The 25,368-nt window shown below is 36.5% G+C and overlaps 1 protein-coding gene across 1 annotated transcript in view; it reads right to left on the bottom strand.

The window, feature by feature from the left end:
* lmbrd1 (LMBR1 domain containing 1) overlaps nucleotides 1–25,368 on the bottom strand; it is a 49,710-nt gene that overhangs the window by 16,765 nt on the left and 7,577 nt on the right. Inside the window, exons 4-14 of the mRNA XM_086168178.1 lie at nucleotides 21,263–21,360; nucleotides 19,276–19,343; nucleotides 18,518–18,606; nucleotides 12,604–12,677; nucleotides 7,276–7,401; nucleotides 6,294–6,446; nucleotides 3,594–3,658; nucleotides 3,359–3,461; nucleotides 2,001–2,105; nucleotides 1,772–1,921; nucleotides 972–1,047 (exon numbers count right to left, since the gene is read on the bottom strand). Of these exons, the coding sequence (XP_086024304.1) occupies nucleotides 972–1,047; nucleotides 1,772–1,921; nucleotides 2,001–2,105; nucleotides 3,359–3,461; nucleotides 3,594–3,658; nucleotides 6,294–6,446; nucleotides 7,276–7,401; nucleotides 12,604–12,677; nucleotides 18,518–18,606; nucleotides 19,276–19,343; nucleotides 21,263–21,360 (1,107 nt within the window). The remainder of the gene's footprint in view (nucleotides 1–971; nucleotides 1,048–1,771; nucleotides 1,922–2,000; nucleotides 2,106–3,358; nucleotides 3,462–3,593; nucleotides 3,659–6,293; nucleotides 6,447–7,275; nucleotides 7,402–12,603; nucleotides 12,678–18,517; nucleotides 18,607–19,275; nucleotides 19,344–21,262; nucleotides 21,361–25,368) is intronic.

Below are 25,368 nucleotides of genomic sequence, written 5' to 3'. Positions count from 1 at the left end.
GCATATTACAATCGCATCTTCATAATCTTCTAGCCCCCATGAATAAATGTTATAAATCATGTTTCTCTAAGCAGCTGGTCTGTAATATTCCTCTAATTCCTCAAATTTGCAGTGAACTTGACAGAACTTCATTTTTTTTACTGCTATTTGGTCCCGGAACGAACTTCAGAAAACTAAAAATACATTAGCTGGTAAAACTTAACAAGTACAAATCCCTGATAAGGAGCCATATAACGGAGGGATGTACCGTAAAGGCTTTTCTTGTGCTGGGCTTTCAATTGGATAATGCTTTATTGTTTCAGATCTGCTGACTTTTGTTGTACTGTTGTCTTTCTTATGTACTAATCTGCTGTTCTGCGCAGGTCTCCCTTCAAAAAAAGGCAGTACCGGTAATCTTAAGAGATTTCCTGGGAATATGAAGGCTGAATAGATGAATAATAAGACATTATTGTATTCATAAAGATTATCTAAATGACAGTTCTTTCATAATTTCTTACATAAAGTCAAATGAAGTGCCGATTGGGTACCTATCTATCTTGGACTATATGTAGTTTCTTACCTAAATTCAGTTACTACATTATATCCACTCCACCAACAACAAGAGTGCGGTTTGAGCATCAGCTTGGTGATGAAATTATTGTTCAGAACCCTACTGGTATGGTGCATTATCACATACTTAAGTTGCATGGGTGATTTACTGGAATAAGTGTTGGCATGGAGACAGCAAGGGCTCACGTACTGCATTAGCAAATGTTTGTCCTTGGTATTATTCTCTGTCATAAATAATGAACAATGCTAAAGAGGACTGAACAGCGTTGTACATGAAATGGCTTAGTTGTACACTGTCCCTTCATTCTTCTCATATGGAGTCAACTTGTGACAAATGAATCTTTGATGATGCATTGTAAGTTCTCCTCACATTTCACAATTAGACTAGTGGTACATTACTGCTCTAAAGATGGCTGACTTACCCTCAGGCGCATCAGCATCACAGATCTTTGTGACATCAAATGTAGCATTCCCAGATGATGCTGTGGGCATCTGACTCTGATCAAAAATACAACAGCCATGTACCAATTTAACAAACAGACAATGTTAAAACTTTAAAAGGTTAAAGTAAAGATAATGATACCTGTAAATCAGTAATAAAAGATCATAACAGAAAAAATGTCACAGAGAAACACATTTTAACTAATCAGTTATCAAACCATATGCAAAATAACACAAAATTCTCAAGAGGCTAATTACATTCAAGTTTATCATTTACATTAACAATTTGTGCTAGAGACACAGTTGATATATTTTGCAACTATATATACTATATATTCAAATACTGTAAGTAATAAGACAACAGCATATAGGGCCCAATTAAGTTTCCTTGGTGAGTGTTGTAGAGGTAGTTGCAAAAATGCATTTTTCTTCGACAGATCTTTTTTAGACTGAGCAAAAACACAAATGCATCGAAAAATGTCAGAGCACCCACACAGAGCGAAAGCAAAACAGAGTACATCTGATCCTATTGCGGGTAAATTGTCAAACATGAGATCTGCATAATGAAAGCCTCATAGTGTACCATATACAGACTCCAAAAAGAGCAAGGGTGTAAAAGCTATGAAGACCATGCTGCTGCCTACACAAAATTGTACCCAAGTGGCCGTAGCTACTTAATGAGCAGTACAAGCATCATTGGAGCCTCTTCCTCAACCTTCACCCTGTTTATTCATTGAATAAACCTAGAATTATATCATGGTATTTATTAATTTTTACTCACCTGCACAAGATATTTCTGACTACCATACATAACGTATTGAGGGGCAAGACTGTAGATCATGTAGCTGGTGTGAAGTACGATCAAGAGAAGAATCATACAGAGGAAGAGGAGAGCCTGTGGACGGGTTCTTTTAGGTCTTATTTTGTAAAGCTGCAAAAGAAAGAAATGTTTTTATCAATTTTAAACCTTTTGTCATGGCAAAGTCTAGGATAATGTTGACCTCATTTACCCGAATCCAGAAGAACCAGATGCCCATATTGCGAATCCCAGCCATGGAGGTAAGCACAAAATACATTGTGATAATTGTGATCAAGATGTAATCCAATGGAAAAACCTGTGGTAACAGAAGACATCAAATCCAATTGCTAAAACCAATTGCTGAACCAATGTAAAACCATGAAAAATATTGTTTTCTGTTGCATCGGGAAAGCTGTTTCACATAAAAAATAAATGCATTTAATGAGTATTACTTGCTTAGTGGCTAATGGCACAAACACAGATGAGGAAGAGGTGATGAGCAAAGAGCGGCATTTAGCATTAAAACAGCCAGATATTTCCCTCAGGGTTGATAGAAATAAGGAAACAAAAGACACCTACAATTGAGTCAATATTGGAATTGCATTCATTAAATTGATAAAAACATGACTCAATAAATCTTTACGGAGCAGCGTGGCTTCGGGATTAGAGCAGTCATCTTGGAGCTGAACATTCCTGGTTCAATTCCTGCACTCCACCAAGTCTGTCACACCGTAACAGTGAACCTGCTCATGGTTAATCCATGATGGGTTAAATGCAGCAGTTGATTTTCGCCACTAATGTTTTGCTGTATGTATGAATGAGTCACAATATAAAACTTTCTTCTTCTTCTTTATCTTTATGTCCCGGTACTCCTGTTACATAATGTATTTAATAAAGCCTGACTCAATCAAGAAATGCATCTCAATACTGTATAAATCATCAATGGTGTTCTACTGAGTAAAAATATATGAATAATAATACTGTAATACCTCCCTAGAAGATCTACCGTTTATTGGTTCAAGTATGCGTCAGAGACCAAGGCAGCATTAAACACACTTACTGATTTTCATGTCAAGGTCAGTATATTATTCTTAACAGGACATCCGCTTCACATTTTCTGGATATTGTAGCTAAATTGCATTTGGAAATTATATGTCAAAAAATTCTGCAACATACCCACAATGGTGTACAATTGTGTACAATTCCCACATAACGAGAAACTGTATTAGTGTTTACCATACTGATTAAAGCATTTATCATTTACATCATTGTCATCTAATTCAGCTGTTTAAAGTTTTAGATTTAAGGTTGGATTCTTTACTTTCTTTCAGCAATTTCGCTTACCTTCGGTTTCTGAAGCTCAAACAGTTTTTAATCAGCAGTCTATTGCAAACGCATTCACTCCATGGCAAGGTTATCAAAGTATAAAGCCTTTTAAATTGTGCTGGTTATCATCACCATGGTCAGTAGTTCATGGTTGATGATGACAGAAACAAGAAACTATGGCTTTAAGCATATCTTAATTGAAGATAATTATCTATTTGACATGAGAAATTATTGCATACTTACAGGTTGTAATGCTAATAGAAGTTCATTCAAAGGATTGGTTAGGTTGGTGCCAAAGATTATGAACCCAGAACTGATGCCAGCAGAGTGGAGTGCTTTATCCAAACTGAAACACAAAGGATAATACTATAATAACATAATGTATCTTGCTCTGACAAAATTGTATTTTGTCTATTTATTTTTTTTATCAAATTTAAATGTGTGAAACCCTTGCAGGAAATTGACAATGACAACTTACTTAGAAATGAACAGGGCCACAGTGAACAGCAGAGCAACCAGAATGAAAAAAATACCCAACAGTATCTGCAACAGAAAACAGTGTAAATAATAACAATCCATTATAACACCAGCGCTGACATATACTAACAACCAAAGCATGCATTGAATGCATAGTGAGCCCCCTAAAGGGAAAGAATACTTTAAAGGCTTCTATTGGGTCAGGAAGTATAACCTTTCTGTCATGTCTTTTGCTGAGGAGAGACCATATGGCTTGGCTTGCTTTTGGCAGTGATACCCAAGGGTAGCAATGGCACAGAGAAGTAAGGTTGAAACTTGGATAGCAAATGTGGGTGGCAGCCAAAAAATAAATAAGCCATATCCATGGCTCACCTTTCTTTCAAATACAGTACTTTTTGCCACTCTAAACAAATCCAACACAAGTAAGCAGAATAAGTATGTAGTGCTATAAATAAGTAATGTATATAAGTAAGGTTTCAGTTGATTGAATATTGTGTGCAATGTTTTTTTTCAAATTGTGCTATTACACAACTGTGCAATGTTTTTTTCAAATTAATCTGAAGAACTAAACACTTACCAATATGAATGTATTTATTCTATACACTTATATGCCATCAAAAAGTCATATCATATATTTCAGTCATTTTATTTGGAAATAGTACATAATATTTCCTTAGAGAAATAACCTATAATAGTACATCAAGTTTTTGAACGCTAATACACATATATTGAACAAGTATTTCAAAATGATGAACAAAAATGATGACATAAGTATTTTTTTTTTACTCTGCCAAGACTGGTGTGAAATTTAATGTTGAGCAGAATACACTGGGGAGGGGAAAAACAAGCAACAAAAAACTGGACAATGTATAGCTAAGCTGAGGCTGAAGAAAGAATGACATTCTCGTCATAAAATTCAGCAAAGCAAGAGAGAGTGCTTATTTATAACCCCATAAACAGATTTCTAAGATCATATCTAGAATCTGGATATATGTCCCAGCCTCTTCTGTAAAAGAAACAGGCAGGTTTGATCAATAGTGGCAATACAGTAACCAAACATTCCCACTTTCATTATGGGTTCAAAAATAAATATTGTCATGATATAGTGATATAGCAAGTATGCAAAAATGTGTGTGTATATATTTATATATGGTGATAAATGTATCTATGACATTTCGAAAGGTGAAGTACCAAAATACAGTGACATGCTAAAATAAAGAATAGTGTGTATTCACAGCATTGTGGTAGCATTTTTGAAATTTGACCAGGCTTAATGAAAAATATAAAAGGGAAAAAGCATGAGTTTTTATATGTAGTAGGAAATAGGGGAATAAAATTTCAATTAAGTACAAGAAAAACTTTCGTTTGCTATCTTAGTTTGTTGTTTGTTTGAATTTGTTTTTTTTTCCTGTGTGTGGGGGGGTCTGCTTGCAAAACAGTGCCAGGGCATGTTCACATGATAATTTTCACTCCTCAACACAGTTGATATGTTGATATTAAAAGGACAGTGTGTGCTCCGAGAGATACTGGTGCCACTGCTTTGGAGAAATTACAATCATTTACCTTTTATCTCTACACCAGTCACTGAGGGTATTGTAAATGAATTGTTTGAAATTTGTTACTCAGTAAATTTGAGTCTGGGGACTGTCATTAGTAGCAACACTCTTGGTAAGTCACCAGTTCTTAAAGACTATGGTTTAAAACATTTTTTTTGCAGTGCAGTAAAGTAGGGGAAAATTAAGAGCAGTGGCACTATAAAATATGGCCTAGAAAATGATGATGAGATTCTCCTTGCCCTTAAGAAAAGTACTATAGATATATATTGACTTTGTTAAATTATAATTGATAGGCCATGAGTGAATGGACAATAAGAGCACAAAGATGCAGTACATAGTGAGCGTGCATTTACAAATGGTAGGTAATTGGTAATAGAGCTATGAATAAACATATTAGTGTGGGTGTAGTTTTGAATCCATCACTCCATCTTCCCATTATATAAAATGCATAATTGATTAGCCTTTAATTAAATTAGAAGCTACAGCCCTAAGATATAAAAAAAAAATTGAAGAATGTTGAGATTATTCAAGTTCAAAGAATGGTCACTTTGTATTCTGAAGAAGATGAAAACAATAAGTACTATTAAGTGTTTCCCAACTGTCAAGACACTGACTTCGTCCCAATTAATAGGAGCAGTCTTGGGGCGTTCCTTATTCTATGTACTTGAAACAATTTAGTTATGTATCACCTAGTATGTCCTGTTACAGAATTTTAAGGTTAAATATACTTCCCAACAGTTTTGTAAATATTCAACCTTTGTGAAAAAAACAAATCAAGAAATCAAAACTTCTGGCGTGTGTTTAATATCCATGTTTATTTAAGGTGTTATTTAAGGTAAAGCGTAAATTAGACAATGGCAGTGGGAATGTAAATAAGTTTGGAAATGTGGCATTGCATGAAGTAGGAGTAAATATAGACAGCCCAAATTAAACATTGAGCAGATGAAGAAACAGATGGGAACGTTGATTTGAGGCATGTTCAGCAACATAAAATTTCCAATATTACAAACCAATTTAGTGATGAAAACATATGACTTATCAGTATTATGTTCAAAATTTATAGCTACAACCATCGTAATAAGTAGAGCCAAAAAACATTTGTTTATTCCATTTTTTTGCAATTGAATAACATATCAAAGACTCACCTTGAAAGGCCTGAGAGCATTGCCCACTTTGGTACAGCAGTTCCTCTCTGCAATTTCTAGGTGTCTCCCCCTCCGTTTGAGAACTTGCAGTTTTCTCTCTAGATCGTGCAGATTCCGTCTGTCCCTTGAGGATAAGGGACGTCCATCCTGACACTTGCAAGAAAACAATGAATGGCCAATTACCGTACATCAGCTAACAAAAAATATCTATTAATGAGTGAAACAACATGCCCCATTTGGGTGAAATTACCATAGCAGTAAGTATACATATTTTTTTTTAAAAGAGAATACACTGTAAAATTTGCCAGAAAGTAGTTAGCACTTGAATGTACTGATAAAATACAGTAAATGACAATGACACCTGATAAGTCATCTGTCGCAGACTGATATTAGATTGCTGTCATTAGGTAAAACCAAATTCTAAACTGTGTTTATCAATCAATATGCTTTGTGGCTCTATTTTGCACTCCATCTTTACTCCAAACTTCTAAACTGGTTAGATTTAATTACTCCAAGTACTGGAAAGTGTTGGAATGTCAAGAACACAAGCACTAATGTCTGATTCAAAAAAAATTTGTTGCCACTTGATACTAAGAGTGAATTACAGGTGTCTGTACTTTTCACTTGTTTGTGCTGTCTGTATTTCAGAGACCCTAACCCTAACTAATCAGGATACTGCTTACAATATGCAATTATGAACAGAAATGGGATGGCAACAGTATAAGGAAGTGCTGATTAATTTGATGCCTTGCATTTGTACCTTTCAGTGAATACATCATTACACTGGGAGCAGAGTATAATGTATTTCAAGGAAATGGTAAGTGTTTTGATACACATAATAATTCAATAACCATGTGCGTAATAATCTAGACCTCACCTTGATTGGATCCTTTTTCAGTTAATTGAGGGTCATTTGCAAATGTTTTTTCAGATACATACTATATGTAAAATGCAATATATCTCAGTCATTCACAAGCCCAACCTTGAATTTCAGCTTTTCTATCTGTTGCTCGACATCCTCGATGTCCTCTGTATTCTCCAGGAGTTCATACACAACACTTTGTGTGCCTTTTATCAGGTTTAAAGGCAGCACAGACATGCCATATGCCTGAAAGACAGGGTGAAACAACCATTTTAATCACATGTTGTCAGACAGGAATGGAAATATGGCACATGCATCCACCCACATATTACCACCCCTGCCTGACACAAACCCATCACAATATGCAACACAAAAAGGGGCATGTAACAACAGAGGCATGCAGGTAAGCAAACACAAAGGCAGCCAGTTCCTGGCCTCCTGGGCTATGTAATGTTTGGTAAAAGAAAAATTATTAAAATGGTGGAATCTATAATTGTGCAGGGGATTATTGGGGAATTTGCTGCAACCATTTTGTGATAGATATCACTGTTTTATATCACCAAATATTCAATTTACAGCTTAACAGTGCCCCCAAGTGACAGCACTGTTCTGTATCCTGGTTTTTGATGAAACCTTTATGTATAGCATTGCCAAGAGATAAATCTGGGTTAGAGAAGAGAGAATGAAGATATAATCAATGTTGAATGAAATCAATTTAAATAAGTACACAGACATCTTTTAAAAGAACATGCAGCACATAAAGGATGAAGAATGATAGAAATCCAAAAACATAAGCATATAGACAGTAGGAGAAAAGGAAGAAAAAAGAGATTGTGTACCAAGTTAAAATGGTACATTTTACATGTAGCTCTTTGTGGCTAATCCTCCCAAAAGGAATATTTGAACTTAAATTCAGATGGAAGACAGCTTTAAAACCAGGACACCAATCAATACAAAAGAAAAGAACAAGCAAGCCAATGCTGTCTTGCTATCTGTATGTTTTGTGATTTTTTTTAAGTTAAGATTGAGACATTTTAACCGTTCATAATAAAACAAAGGAAACTTCAGTTCAAAGAATAATTGAGACCTGTTAAAAAATGCTGCTCTCTTTCTTCTACTTTTCAAGTGGGGAAACAACAGAGGCTGTATTTTTTTTTAAAAACAACTTTTACTAGTTTCTGAGTGTTAGGTAGCATTAAAGGAGTCACATGGGATACTAAGTCAGGCTAGACTATTATTAGTCTCTGCTGTGAATCTCTGCTACGGGCGAATGTCGCCTCCTGCAATGAATCATGGAGCTCTTAAGGCTGGAGCATGTCCGGAATATCAAACATGCTCATAAAAGGAAAACCTGTCCTAGATCCCAAGAGAAACATTTCACTTCCCCTCTTAAGTACATATACATGAGAGAAATATAACAGGGAAAAGCATAGATTTCCCTCTGCTGGAGTTCAAATTTCTAACTCATATAATCATGCCAGCTCACTAAAGTTGTTCAAAAACCAAGAGCAGTCAATACTAACCAGATAAAACCCAGAAAAGAAGTGTGGATGGAAGAGTGTGTAGCTTGAGGCGTAGGTTGGACAGGGGTTGTGTTACTAGCTCAAATCAAGAAGCCATGAAGTGGGAGGAGGGAGAACTAGGCGAACAAAGGTGTCCTACACAAGCCCCTTCCTTGTTGATCTTTCTGCTTGAGACAGCTGGTCCAAAAGCTTGGAAAAAAAGTAGCAGTCCAATACATTTCAAATACCTTTAGAAAATCCAGTATAACCAAGTTAGTAAAATCGCTATACTAAACCATTTCAAAAAAGGAAATAAAAAAAGACAGGACATCTAGTCAGTGTCATGAGTATGGTGAAGCTTCTCTAATCAACAATGTTGCGTGTTAGTATAGTGTCAGTGCATCTATTAAGGATAAGGTTGTTCAAATTCTGGATTTATAAATAAAAGAATCATTCAAGCATTTAGTCATTTGAAATATTTCACTGAAAAATTAATTCTATGCTACTTTGAATTGCAACCAAATTAGAAGAACAACAATAAGATAATCAGCTGCTCATATATTGTTTGTATTATTTCCTTCCTAGAACTGATACACTACACAATATAAACAATATAATATAACAATTTAATCATGACACAATTATTGTGTGCGCATTCAGTTTAGCAGCTTAGCAAAGATGTTCCAATTGTTGCTTGTGTTATAAATCAAAAGTGCAAAGTCACTTATCTAGGCAGGAATATGCTTCAATCTGCTGATGTGTAATAGATGAATGGGAGAGATAAAAATGGCATTGTCTGGTAATTATTTTGTTTTGAACTCCAATGGGGATCAAATATTGTGTAAGATCTGAAAAAAAAATAGGATGTCTCAATCACGAACAAGAATACCTGGATACCATATCTTAAAGTAATTCACAAAGTAGTGATCAAGCGTTACTGATTTGGTAATTGTAATTGTAATTTTTAAAAAAGTGTCACATCAAACAACCCAAAATGAAGAGAGTATCGCAGCAGTGCTTGGAGGAGTCAAATTTGTTTGCCTGTTATAATTATTTTTTGGCCAAATACCTTATTTGCAGCACATATTCAGCCAGTTTTAGGTCATGTTAGACATCTAATATTTGTGGAGAGGGGGGCGCCATAAACACATATGAACACATATGCACATACGCACGCGCACACACGCACGCCTACACACACTCACACACACAAACACACACACACAAAGACACACCCGCACCCACACACACACACACACACATTTCACCTAAGATGTATTTTTACTTTTTATAACTGATTCTATTTGAAGAAAGTCACTGATTCATGTTCATTATGGAGGTTGTGACTCGTGGCACAGTTAAACTGCATTGGACTATGCTGATAGATGTTCCCTTTCTGGCCAACCCATTTTTATGAATTTGGGTTGAAAATGAGAATCCTTTATCCACATAATTCTTCTGTATTCTGAAGTCCATTAATCAGCATTGAGAACAGATTTTTTTCATTTTGGGCTATGCCTTCCACAGAAGCAAGGGGAGAGTCAATGGAAAAGGAGGCAAAAAGCAGTTACAATGGCATTTTGTTAAAAGTAATTTCCTTTCGACAGAGTTCTTTCAGTGTTCATGTTAAATGTTATAAACCACCTAAAATTGTATTTAGATATAGCTACTTTGCAGTCAAAAATAATCCCACTGTGCCTTAAGTTGACAAATTATTAAAAGAAAAATAGGCCTCTCAGGTAATAGGGTGTACTAAAAAAAAGGCTGTTTTTAGTTTTATTTGCATGGCGGGGTCTGCTGCTGTCTATTTGACTTTGTCTCTATGGAATAATGCTGGCACTCAGCCAGTTTTAGTACATAGAGACAAAGTTAACAAACTTACATTTTAGCCTAAATATCAGGGGGAACAGTGGAATCAAACATCATCATCGTTAGTCATACTACATGTCTATGGATTAAAAACTATGAACATTGAAATATATGTGACCAGGCAGGCTAGACGTAATAAATACAAGTTTGTTATCTCAGAGAGACTTGTAATTATTTTTTGGCTTGTTAACAAATATTTAATGTAATGTAAATCTTTGCAAATAAATTTGTAACAATGACATTAACGGATCAGTCCCAGTGTTTCAATTAAATCTTTGCAAAAACCAAAGTTACTAATAAGTTACTAATAATTATGATAGATTTTCTTTCAAAATAATAAGTACTTTGCCAAAATGTTTCATTAAAGACTTTTAGAGCTATAAAAAAATGTGTAGCTAACAATAATGCTTATAGTATGGTCGTAGGTAAGACTATTCATACTTAGAAAATGCTGAATTTGGAAATGTTTTATAACACTGCACTTCAGAGGAAAGGAGCAAAAATTGAATAATTAAAAAAAGTTTACTGACCAAAACAGATTAACTTTACTCCAAAGATTCTCAGCAATACAACCTACAAATGGTTCAGATCAAAGGCAAAGATATCTTCTACATTGACGACAAATTTTACAAGTCAATCTGGAGTTTTTGCTAGGCAATTATTTCAGATGAATAGAACAAGAAAAACGGCCATCAAAAGATGCTATATTAGGCTGAAATATGAAGGAGCTTGAGTTAGAAAGTTGTGAGAAATTTTTCAAGCTCTAACTTGTACTATTTTGATTTTTTCCCTTTTTTGATCACGCAACATGTCATTCATTCTTTAAAAGGACAAGTGCAAAATTAATCTATAACTATTGAAGTTCTTTTATCCTACTTTAAAATCTGTTTTATTATATTTAATAAAAATCTACTTCATTTTTTGCACAAATCTTACAACCTGAGTTTCCTTTGCAAGCCCAGGTCATCTATAAAAGTCTGAGGGAATCTACGCCAATTATTCGAAGTTAACATACAACTATATCTACAAATGGAATTTAAAATTCAAAAGAAAGGGTGATATTCAAGACAGATATTCCTGGTGACCTTTGAACTCTTGTTAACCACTCCCATGACTTCTGGCAGACTGTAGAATTAGGGACAGGATTTGAGGTTACCTTACACTTTTGTCCAAATTGCTGTGTCTTTTATTTAACAAAAATTAAGAACATCTAATATGAAGACAAATAAATTGAGCAACATAGGGTCACTGCAACATGGTGAGGAGAGGCAAAAAGCATTTACTACGGTGTGTGTGCGTGTGGGTGTGTGTGTGTGTGTGTGTGTGTGTGTGTGTGTGTGTGTGTATAAATAGACTGATTTCAAGTTATTTTATATGTGTGTGTTCATGTGTGTTCACACTTTAAAATAACATTTACTCAGCAGAGCATCGCAACAGCTCCATGATCCTGACAAAGACAGACAGGTGGTCCTCATATGACCACGTACTCGGTTAACAGCGACTTGGAGTTATGACGGGCTTTGCGATAATATTAAAACACGTGCGGTATTCACTGGCAGGAGAGTTGTGAATGAGTATATATTGTATCTGTTTACCAGCACTTATAACTGGCCTATGTTTATGCAAATATAAAAATTGAAGGAAAAAAAATGTAAAATAGCACAGTACAAATGGCCGATGTGTATGCAAATACTGTAGAGTAGTACGGTCCACTGGTCCTCTCAATCCTCTGCAGCAGGTGATCTACCAGCTGCTGAAGAGGTCGAGACCTCATTGAACAACTATATCAAAGTCTTTATTCATATCTTTGAATTTTACTTGGACACCTTATTTGTGCATACACTGCCCCAGTATGTCCATTTATGTGTTCTTTCTAGCTTCAGCACTTGCGAATGGCACCAAAGGGTGCCAATCCTTCTTCCTTATTCATCCTTCTTCATGAGCCGGATCCACTACAGCGTAATGCTTGCAATGATTTTAAAAAATCCGACACTTAGTGTCTTGATAGTTATACAGTGTATTGTTTGTTACTGAACACAAAAAATGCATGAAACTTTTGCCGTTGCTCCCTACTCACCGTGTAGGTGATTACTGCGAGCATGCCAATCAAAGTCAAGGAGCTGATGGAGAAAGAAAGAGCCGGAAGACCATCTGAAGAAAGAATGGAAAGGCATTAGAACAGTCATTGATCCCTGTAAGATAATTCAATATCATGCTGTTTTCACAGTGGGAAATGTGCAAGCTATTAAAAAATGTGTTCCTGTGTCACAGGGTGAGGTGAATACAGGTTCATATATTTACCCCATTACCCCACAATCTTTGAGTCGGCACCTGTTGAATGTCTCAGTTAGTAACCCTGGTTCAATAGGGGAGATGGCTGACTACTCGCAAAGTGTACCTGTATATCTGTAAGAACCGATAACACTTGTGCAATGGGGAGCATCATTATGTGATCTATGGAGAGTAGCACCTGCACCAATAAAGTTAAAAAGTCTGCTGAATTGATTGGTTCTGGTCAGGAAGGGATAGCATATGAACACTGAACTGTTTTGTTTGGTTAAAGGGGAGATGCAAATGCAACTGAGTGACAATCCCAAGCAATGGGGACTTTGTAGGGTTCGGGATGGTCTAAAAATAGATATGTATCCTACATTTCACATTAAAGCATTATTAAACATCTATATTCAACTACAAGAACCCATGCATGTGTTTAGTGTAACACTGAAGTTGATTAATCAGAAAGAAAATGGGTTAAATGAAAATTAATTCATAAATCACTAGTAGAAACTTTTTGGATATTAATTGGATGACTGTTTTCCATCTGTCATTTTCTACATTGATCCAGATCAGTGTTTAAACAGGGCAATGAAATAGTCAATATAGATTTTGTTGATGAGTGTCACCTTTGATTGAAGCTTAAATGGGACCACCCATCAGGCAAGGGCAACAGTAGGTGTCACACCAGCTGTCGGAGCTGGAGTTAAAGGACAGGGATTGATGAACAGACAGATAGCCTATCCACCGTGTCAAGATCCCACCTGTCATAGGGCCCACGTAAAGAGCTACACAGTTGTCTCTTTACGGATACCCCTATTTCACTCAGGAGCAACGTCATAATACCCAGCCCACCTGTCTGGGTAAAGCAAAGATGCCTCTCTGCTTGCCTCTTTCTTTGACAGCGATGTTTGATAGGCGAATAGGCGATTATTAAGTCAGGATTCTGGGCATCCAATGTGTTCTGTTAAAAACATTTATCACTTTCTTTTGAGGGAACTTAAGAAGCAGACGGACAAAGAGGTGGAAAATGGAGACTGATTATATACCTGCCTCCTATTGTATTCAAGCCACAGTTAAAACATTTAAGTCTGACAGCAAGGTTGTGCATTAACATTTGAATATATGCTTCTGATTCTAGAGCGTGACATTGCAATTTTGCTAGCTTTGTTTAGTGGTGAGTTTGGTTAAAAAATACCTGTTCAGTATGGAAAACAATCTGTTGTTCAACACTGCAGGGAGAAGGGTTGATGTTTGCATCCACTTTTTTAGGTGTTTTGAGCAGATTAACTAAGGATTATACATGAAATATTGACAGGCATTTGGAATGCTTCCATATCTTTACAGCTCAAAGAGCAATGAAATGTGGTAATTCTTGTCTTGCCCTGCATATACTAATTCTACTTTGTGTGTAGGCCATTTATTTTAAGACAGCTTCTTCTCTAGCACAGGAGTTGCTGTAATTCTAAGCAACATTCTCTGTGTCAATGCAAACAATAGCAAAAATCAATGTGCATGACTGTATATTATATTTGTGATGATATCCTGAACACTGGTAGTATTTGGACCAGCTGATTTTTGTGGAAAATTACACAAGGAAATTTTAAAATTTGGGAATTTTCCCATTTTTTTATGGTCATTTAAACTTTAACTATACTACTTTGACTGTATAAAATGTTGACAGTTTTAATCCAGATTAAACCTTGAAACCATCTTTCTCATCTCACCCATCTCTCTCTTTTAAAACCTATAAATCTTTTCTTTAACTCAGCAAAAGTATAATACCTTCCAAATAGTACAACCCAAGAATGCCAATTCCAGCATCCGTCTACCAATATATTCACTATCCCTCTTCTGTACATGACCATCTCAGTCTGGGTTCTCTGACCATCTCTCCAAAACATATACAGTAACATGTGCTGTTCCTCTGATGGACTCATTCCTGATCATATCCATCCTTGTCACTCCCAAAGAAAACCTTAGCATCTTCTTCTCGAAAACCTCTTGCTCTGCCTGTCTTTTCATCATTGTGACTTTTTCTAGGCCATACAGCATCGCTGGTCTCACCACTGTCTTGTACACCTTTCCTTTCATTCTGGCTAATAGTCTTCTATCGCATAGTACCCCTGGCACATTTCTCCACCCATTCCAACATTCTCGAACTTGTCTCTTCACCTCTTTTCTACACCGTTGCTTTGAACTGTTGACCCAAAGTACCTGAATCCTCTCATTCACCCAAATATACTCTGTTTTGCTGCGACTAACCCTCATTTCTCTCCTTTCCTTAGCATACCTCCACCTCCCTGGATTTTCCTCAACCTGTTCTCTGGTCTCACTATAGATTATAATGTTGTCTGCAAGCATCATTGGCCATGGAGATTCCTGTCTAACCTCATCTCAGGCATGAAGCCATACTGCTATTCACAAATACTGACTTCTGCTCTTGTCTAGTTTCCACTACTCTTTCCCATAACTTCACTGTTTGGCTCATCCACTTTAACCCTCTGTAGTTACTGCAGTTCTACACATCCCCCTTATTCTTAATAATGGGCATAATCCCACTTTGTCTCCATTCCTCACGCAAGTTGTTACTCTCTAAGATCCTGTTGAACAATCTAGTCAGAAACTCAACTGCTGCCTCTCCTAGACACTTCCATACCTCCACAGGTATATCATCAGAACCATCTACCTTTCCACTCTTCATCCTCTTCAATGCCTTCCTCACTTCACTTTTACGAATCTCTGCTAAGTTGTGGTCTGCAATAGTCACCTCTTCTACCGTTCCCTCTCTTTAATTTTCCTCATTCATCAGCTCTTCAAAGTACTCTTTCCATCTTCCCATCACTCTTCTCGCATCTGTCAATACACTTCCCTCTCTATCCTTGATCACCCAGACATGCTGTACATCTTTCCATCTATCTCTGTTTACCCAACGTGTATAAATCACTCTTTCCCTCCTTACTGTCCAACCAAGCATTCAAGTCATCGTACGCCCTTTGTGTTGCCTTTGCGACCTCTCGCTTTACCTTGTTCTGTATCTGTATCTCCTCGTACTCCTGCACTTCCTCATTCCACCATCAAGTCTCCTTATCTACTTTCCTTCCAGGTGATACACAAAGTACTCTCCTACCTGCCTCCCTGATAACCTTACCTGTGGTTGTCCAATCATCTGGAACCTCTCCCTGACCACCCAGAGCCTTCCCCAACTCCTACCTGAAAACCATAGAACACTCCCTTTTCAGCTTTCACCACTTTATCCTATGCCCTGCCTTTTTCCTCCTGATCTTCCTTGTCACCAGAGTCATTCTACAAACCACCATCCTATGTTGTCTGGCTACACTCTCACCTACAACTACTTTGCAGTCACTGAGCTCTTTTAGGTTACCTTGTCTATACAAGATCTCGTCCACCTGTGTGCTCCTACCACCACTCCTATAATTTACCCTATGTTCCTGTCTTTTCTGGAAAAATTGTTCACTAAAGCCATTTCCATCCTTTTTGCAAAGTTAACCTCCATCTGTCCCTGTGCGTTCCTATTCTGTAAACCAAATCTGCCCATCACTTCTTCATCCCCTTTATTGCCTGCACCAACATGCCCATTGAAGTCTGCACCAATTACCACTCTCTCATCTCTGGGGATATACTGCATCACTTGATCTAACTCATTCCAGAACTTCTCCTTCCCCTCAAATGCACATCTAACCTGACATTCTTTTCCCCTCAGAACATTCCTATCAAACTCCTCCATCAAGATAACTCCTACTCCATTTCTCTTCCTGTCAGTACCATGGTAGTACAACTCAAAGCCTGATCCTAAGCCTCTAGCCTTCCTACCTTTCCACCTGGGCACACAGTACATCCACCTTCCTCCTCTTCATCATGTTGACCATCTTAGTCCTGTCATGGTACTGATATTCAAAGTCCCTACTCTCAGTCCCAGACTCTTGCCTTTCCTCTTCTCTCTCGGCTTCAGAACATGCCTTCCTCCTCTCCTTCTTGTTACATTAAATGTAAATGTATGTTCCTGAATCAAATATATCACAGTCCGAATGTGTTCATTGTCATCATGAATCTGTAACAATTGAAATAGCGGATGAGCAGAAAAAGTTTAATTGGAACTCTTTGTCTATCTGTCTCACAGCAGATAGATTAACAAATTTAAATCTACATTCCTAAAAATACATTAATGGCTACTGATATGCACTCTACCAATATAGATCAGACTATCAAATATCTAAATCATAAAAGTTAGGAGTATCCTAAATGTACAGTCACATAAATACAAAGTTGTCAGCTAGATTATGTGGCAAAAGTTGCTTTCATTTACACTATTAACCTCCCATCTAGAGAGAGACGCGAAAGGGAATTAGAAAAGGGTTGATCCTCACATTTTGCCCTTCACAGCCTAGCTATTTCCAACTGTGCCAAGTGAAGACGTTGAGGAACAAGCATACAGGGGTCCACTATTGTGAAGAGACAGATGGTTTGATTTCCTCATTGATCCGTATATGGCAAATGTCCAGAGGACTGTTAGGCGTCCACTTGTGGCAATGTTCCCACATTAGCATGAATAGAAGCCTAAACAAAGCTTTGTTCAACAAGTGCAGATGCCTGGGGAGCCTGCCTTCTCCCTGTATTTGGATCACAAGCTGATGGCCATTATTACTGTAATTTGCTGGGTTTTTTTTTCTTATGATGCATTTTACATTAGCAGCTCAGCTTTATAGAGGTATCTACAGGAAATTTAATCACAAATTATGTCATTTGATTTTTGCACAAATAAGACCCTGGATGGTCATTCACTGTTAAGCTTTAAGGGCAGAATACATGTGATTTTTAAAAATGGGAATTTGGATTTGTCAACCAATAGCACACTTTTCAACACCATGCCATTGGTGACACTGAGAAGTTAGCAACATGTAGCAAAAATGCCCAATACCTCCAACTAATGCCTCAACTCCTCCTGTCCCAACATGGTGCTTTTCAAATTTCTAGTGTGTACTGCATACTGTTCTGTTTACCAATGTATAACGTATGAAGATAGCTCAATAATAATAATTAATAAAACAACTGAAAAAATTGTGTTTTTAAAGATATAACAGGAATGAGACACTGAACCCCTAACTGCTCCCCTGGTGCTCCATATTCTTCTGCCTCATGCTCATGGTTCACCTTTGATAGGTTAAATGCAGTGCTCAAATTTCACTGATGTCATACTTTATGTATAACTTCTTCTTCTTCTTTTGGCTTTTCTCTTCAGGGATCGCCACAGCAAATCAAACCTCTCCATCCAACCCTATTCTCTGCATCCTCCTTTCTCACACCAACCACCCTCATATCCTCTCTCACTACGTCCATAGATCTTCTCTTTGGTCTTCCTCGAGACCTCTTGCCAGCTCCAATCCCAGTATCTTTCTACCAATATGTTCACTATCCCTCCTTTTTACATGACCAAACCATCTCAGTCTGGCTACTCTGACCTTCTCTACAAAACATCTAGCATGTGCTGTTCCTCTGATAGGCTCATTCCTGATCCCATCCATCCTGGTAACTCCCAAAGAGAACCTCAGCATCTTCATCTCTGCAAACTCTAGTTCTGCCTCCTGTCTTTTCGTCATTGTAACAGTTTCCAGGCCACACAGCATTCTATGTGTAACTGAATGTGTCAATACAGGGCTTTCTTTCTTTCAAACCTTCTGTTAAGTATTTATACTTACGGCCACTACCAAGCTCTTCAAAAAGGTATTGTACTTTCTCCCACTGTGTGGAATTCTGACCAGGTGGGGCTTCAAGTGGAATGAATGCTCTATAAGCAAGAAGACAATAACTTAGTTATCTTGTACTATTATCTTGTAAAGATTTACTGTTACAAAATCTAATTTTGCAAAAATAACAAACAAACCAAAACCTTAGCCTTATTAATCCAACAGTTGGCGTTGGACAACAAACCCTATGATGAAGAATGTAAAATAATAATAAAATAATAAATAATAAATAATAAAATAGCACTGGTTCCAGTTCATGGGGTGAAAGTACAGTCATGTTCCTATTTTTTTCTAAACTAGATGGTCTTTTCACCATTGCACCATTTAATGGTTGAACAAACACATTAAAGTGTACGCTCTGATCTTCAGGCATGTACTTGTAAGAAATCTTTTGCAAGACCTAATAACAACAACAATTAAGCTATTGTAGAAATGTATTCAAATTTGATTCTTTCTGGAGATATAGATACAAGATGTAATATAATTCTTTTCTGATTCTTAAAAGACCAAAGGCAAAGAGTATGCTGTTATTTAGAGACAGATAGCTAGGATAAGTTGTGGTATAGAGCTTTTTTCCAAGAATGTCTAATCATAAGCAGACAAATAGCCATGGAGTTATTTGAAGAGATCATCCTCTCATTCACTGAATACAATGGTCCATTTTCCCACATCCATCATGAAGTAAAAGAAACCATCCAAGTCTGACTTACCCAATCAAAAGTAGCACAACACAGACAATGGCAAATCCAGCTGTGTACTTCAGAGCATTTTTCACTTGCTGAAATGATAAAAAAATAAAATAAAAAGAACAGGTCAATCATGGTCATTAATTCAAATATTATTGTGCAATCAGGGACAATGAAAGCTTGTTATCTGTTTAATTAGGTTCAATGGTATCTGGGAACTCTACAGAGTCACGGTAGCTTGATTTTGACTGGGAGGAGATAGCACTCTCAGTGTTAGTCAACTTAAATTTAAAGTAACAATACAAGAGACCTCCATGCTGAGGCCAGAAAATGTCTCTGCTCAAAAACAGAGATAAGTCCCGGTGAGATGGTTTAGTGCATTATAATGTAAAGGGTCATTTTAAAGGATTTGGAGGAGAAATATTTTAGAAGGAAATGGATTCAATATTGATAACCCTGTTTTCATTGCTAAGAATATTTTTGTCAAAAGTACTGATTTTTTTGATACATATCTATTCAAAGCTGTTTCAATGTGCATTTTTCCACACTACTAATGCCATCCATGCAAAATGAAGTAATTCATTCTTTCTTCTCGGGACAGAGTTGGCACATGCTGATTACGGCAGTACCCAGATCACATCCCTGACTCCTTCACTCATCCAGGCTGTTATCTTTTTTGTTACCAGTCTGGTTTTTACTGTTCAATATTCTTATAAGTAACCTACAGAGATGTTCAGCTGAATATTTTGCATTTGAAACATGGTCAAGAAAAATGGGTGTGAAACATGCAATAAAAACTAGCATCAAACATTTCATGTTGAGTCAGAGCGACTGGTAGACAAAGCTCTGTAACCCATTTGAGAGGTTGGTGAAAAAAACCTTATTTTAACATCAATGGAGCACTGAATGATATAACTTGGCAGAGTGTTGTTTGCCCTTTTGTTATTCTACAACCACATACTCAGTACATAGTACTTATAGGACGTGCGAAAGTATACTTATTCTACACGCATGTTCTTTCCTATATTAACTTCTATACTGAAAACAGCATATACTGTTCATATTTTCATAGGGAGAGCATATATTTTACATGTTAAATTTCATATAGAAATGTTCTCCTTAATTTGACATGTTCAAAATGCAACAAGTCTATTTTATCAGCACGTTGGCTGTTTTTTATTATTAATTAGCAGACCACCAAAGGTTGGAGGTTTCACTACACTGCTCTTCCTGTTCAGTTTGCAACAGCACGACGAGGGTGTAATGATGTGAAGATGCATCAATACTTTTTCTATTTTGGCATTTGCTGCTATTTTTGAATTAATATGAGTATTGTTGGATTGGGAAACCATTCATCAAACAATAGCTTGTGAACTCGTGAACTGTTCATATAACATTTTGTCTTGTCAGGTAAATGACAGGTCAGGTAATAAATTCGAGTTATTGGTCAGATGAACAATGTACCCTTATCATGAAGGGACCATAAAATATATATGATCGAGGTAGAAATCTGTTTCACCTTTTGTTTGCTGGTCCTTAAAACTAAATTTGCAGAAATTAGGCTTCAATCGACTGTTCCAAAAGGGACATTTGCACTTATAAGAAATATACAGCGTCATTTTTGAGTGCATGAATTGCTGACTATAAATTCTGTGATCCTGCAATTGCTCTGTTAGCTTGAATTTGTTTGAGTAGAAGAATTACCAGAGCACTACACCTGCCTCTTTCAAATTTAAAAACATGTTGAGAACATTTCCTAACAAAACATATGCCGAGACGATTTTGAACTCAAAGGAGTTATAATCAAAATGCCTTATATAACTCTACAGACACATCAAATGCATTGAATGCAAGGTATTTAGAAAACTAACTATCAGTTATTTTAATGCTACTTGTTTAAAATGTCAATGCTTTAAAACTGGCATAGAACACCTTAATGTTTTAATTTTCAATTTCTCAGATCAGATCAGGTTAAATTTGTATTTGTGAAGGATGAGTGATGCATTTTTACCGATAATTTATTCACGTTGTCATCGTCTCTTTCTTCAAAGTAGAAATAAACAAAGGGGATCCACAGAAAGACGCAGAAAAGAATGATGGAGTAAAGTGCTGTATGGGGGAAAAAAAACAGGTGAATATAGGTCTTCTTCACACTTTGTATTAAATATTTCAAAATCTTTAACATCTGGAGTTGTCAAAATTGCAGCAATTTATACCTGAAAAAGCAGTGGATGTGATCTCATCTTCATGATAGGCAATTAAATGTATAATACTTATTTTCTCGTGCCTCGGGCCACTGATCAAATCATAGCATCTTACACATTGATCCAAATATTGAATAGCTATCAGGTCCACATAGTTGATCCAACTGATCAAGAAACAGTACTTTTTGTGGTTTTCATTATTTTAAAGTACATTCCTATGAACAAAGTTCCATTCCCGTCTTGTCATTTTCTACTTGCTCTTAAACAGTTGGTATTACTTATCACAGAAGAAAATAGCAGTAAAGACTAAAGCAATAGTTAAGAATAGTGAAACAAAATGGGTATGTGTGTTGACACATTAAAATAAAAGGGGGACGATCACTATTTTTTGTACCATTACCAAAATAAAACATATAGTTTACATGCAACGTGAAAAAAATCATTAATTTCAGGTGTGTGTAGGGGGGGTTACAGGACTCCTGTCCAAGCTCAATGAATACGGTATTCTGTGTCAAATTTGGCTGTTTGGCTGTTTGGTTTCAAGACGAGGATGTTTTTAGCAAGAAAAAACATGAAAACCATTAGGGATTCACTGAGCTGGGGTGAGGCTAAACACTTAAATAGAAATATGCTATTTCAGGCTGCAGCATTTTCTTTCTGCAGTTAATGGGTGTTACTGGAGACAGCCAAGACAACATCAAAATACCACAAACACAAATATTTCAGAAAAGCCCACTCAGTTCTTTCATTCAGCTATACCATTATTAAAAACAACACACAATTTATTGCAGAGCTTGCTTGGCTTGGTGAATCAAAAGAAGACTGACAAACTATTACAGAATTGAGTGGTTTTAGACAGCATGTGTTACGGAGGATTCTGTTGTGACGTGTTGTAACAGCTGAGGCTTTTCCTTTTACAACTCATCAACTGATAGTTGGACAGCAGAATAACAAGGTTCCAAATCATTCATTCATTCATTCTCTACCGCTTGTCCCGCACTCTGGGTTGCAGAGATGCTGGAACCTATCACGGTTGTCATTGGGCGAGAGCCGGGGTACACCCTGGACCAGTTCCCAGTTGATTGGAGGACCACAATCAAGCATTCAGACATCATTTTCCAATTTTTCCAAGTAACCATCTGTATGTTTTTGGACTGTGGACTGAGAACATGCAAACTCCACAAAGAAAAGTTCCCTGTGATAATCCAACCTACAGAAAATGAGGCATCACAAAACAAACAATTTTACTTTGAACAGACAGTGTGTACGGGGCCGAACATAAAACTTAAGTTTTGTTATGTCACTTGGGAGGATGTTATTGAAAAAAGAGAAAATATTTTAATACTACTGAGGAAAAATAACTGTACACATGTTGGTTGTTGCTGGCACATATGTTGTGACAAGGTGGATACATCAATTCAGATAATGTCTTTCTGTGCAAACATGAAGGTAAAATGCTAAAATGTGAACTTATTTCATTTAATAGGACGATAACAGGATATAGCCCCAATCTCACCCTTACCCCCATGTCTGATGTAGTATTTATTTTTTTCTTGCAAATAATATTAAATATGAAAAAGCTGGGAATTAAAAACATTCCTTTGGTGCCATTTTTTAACTCTAAAGTGTTCCCAAATGGTTACTATGAAATGTTAATTTGTTTTTCTTCAGATTTTTCTGAAAGGACAGACTCATATCATACAGTCTCTTATTTATGAAGATGTCACATATTTACATACGCATGATGGTGTGCAAATGCATATACCTTAAGAATACTCTTTTTGTAAGACGGTTGAAGTACAGCAACGTTATTAAACTGAAGAAGAACTGAAAAGGCCTCTCTAATGAGGGGTGAAAACATCTTCAAGTGAAGAAAATCATGAAGATTTTGACAAGAACATAATTAAAGATGTCAACAATTGTTGTTTTTTGCACTTCAATCGAGCACATTAAGACAATGAAAACCTTTTCTTAAAAAGGAATCTTGAGCATGTACTCATGAAACTTAAATATGGTTGCCTTTTGCAATGAACAATTAATTGAAATATGTTATGTCTCCAAAATGTCCTTTAAGCTGGAAACAAATGAATATCAAGGTTTCAGCAGCTTGCTTTTTGCCAGCTGTGATTGTGACAGGGCATTACTTTCAATAAATTCATGCTCATTTCTCAAGTAAGGTATACATTTGCACTCATTTAAGCCAGACAAACTGAGTTTAGGATGATGCCAGGAGCCTATAAGTGCAAACCATACACAGCATGCAGCCTCTCGTATATGGTTGTGGGCTAAAGCAATGAGGAAAAATTAATCATACTGACATGAATATTAACATACCAAGAGAGTAGGTCATACTGCATTATCATGCGTCATCCTTTACCCTTAAGTAGATCTTCTATTTGGGAGAATGAATGACCATGGATAAAATTTAACAGCACATTTATTCCCAGGACGAAAGAGTAAAAGTCGAAACAATTAAATGTACTACATAGTTCTGAATGTGTTTGATATAGTAGTTTCTAATCAAATTGCTAAAGGGGGAGGAGAAAAAAATTATTATATTGAGACATTTACGAGTAGAGCTGGCTATGAAGGCTTTAAGTATACAAATGGAGTGCAAACGGAGAAGACATTTTAAAATAATCAGAATAAGCAAATATTAATCCAATGAGACTACTTTTGAGTAACTATTAAAAAAACTACTTATTTTGCATTGTTATTACAAAATTTGTGGCAATGAAAAATGAATCAAGCCATCTTCACATGTAATTCAGTACAGGGATGTCCTTCCAAGTGCAATGTATGGCTTACTATTATTTTATTTAGAACCTTATCCTGAACTTATTGGGGCTCTTCACAAGGGTATTTGCATTTGCAGAAGACTTTTTTTCCTTACAGAGGGGAAAATATACTACACTTTAATGTTTCAATTCTCAATTGCTCAGATCAGATCATTATGAGAAAAGCACTCTTGAGAGTGATTACATTTTTTGTGAGTGGAGAAACTTGCTGATAGGTATGTGCACAAGTCCCATGCCCACCAAGGGAACAAGCAGCATGAGCTGAATAAACTGTGGGCATCCCACTGAGCATCTATTAATCCCTTTTCTATGACTAAATAGAAACATACACAATAAATGTATTTATTTATTTTTAACTTATAGTGACTTTGAAAAAAATTTTGTACCAAATTCCTTTCAAATAAAACATTGGGAATATGGCTGGGAGGTCCTAGGTAAGATCATACCATGTTATGATGGATGATGGAGTCCAAGACTATGGGTCTTGATCCAGTCAACCATTATAGATACATTTCAGGTGCTGTTGTCTTTGCAGTCACCCAAACATTCAAAAAAATGTAACAGAACTACCAAAATGTCTGAGCTCACTTTAGGGCAGTGTTTATACTATACACATTTGTCAGAAAACAAGAATGCTCAGCATATGGTACAACGTACCTGACTGAACTTCCACTTCCACTTCTTGGAAAATTATAAAGAAATAAATGTATTTCAACAAAGCCCAAAATACAGACTGTCAGTATACAGGTAAATGTGACAGCTGATTCCTGAGTAAAATCAGAGCCTTGGAATTTCTCATGCAGAGCCTGCCTGTTTTTCACCCCACTAAAATCTTGTTCAATTACCAGCCCTACAACTACATGGACAACAGATGATACAACAGCCCTTATGGACTATACGGCCAAAAGTATTCGCTCACCTGCCTTGACATATGAAGTGACATCTCAATCTAAATCCACAGGGTTTAATATGACATCAGGCTCAACTCTTCTGGTAAGGCTGCCCACAAGGTTCAGGAGTGTGTTTATGGGAATTTTTGACCATTCCTCTGGAAGTGCATTTGTGAGGTCTCACACTAATGTTGGATGAGAAGGCCTGGCTCTCAGTCTCGGCTC

The sequence above is a fragment of the Fistularia commersonii genome, chromosome 2 (genome assembly GCF_037954325.1).
Source record: "Fistularia commersonii isolate RoL2024-O1a breed Wild chromosome 2, RoL_Fcom_v1.0, whole genome shotgun sequence".
Taxonomy (NCBI): Eukaryota; Metazoa; Chordata; class Actinopteri; order Syngnathiformes; family Fistulariidae; genus Fistularia; species Fistularia commersonii.
The sequence above is the reverse complement of the archived record's forward strand: the minus strand, read 5'-3'. Positions and strand labels throughout refer to the sequence as shown.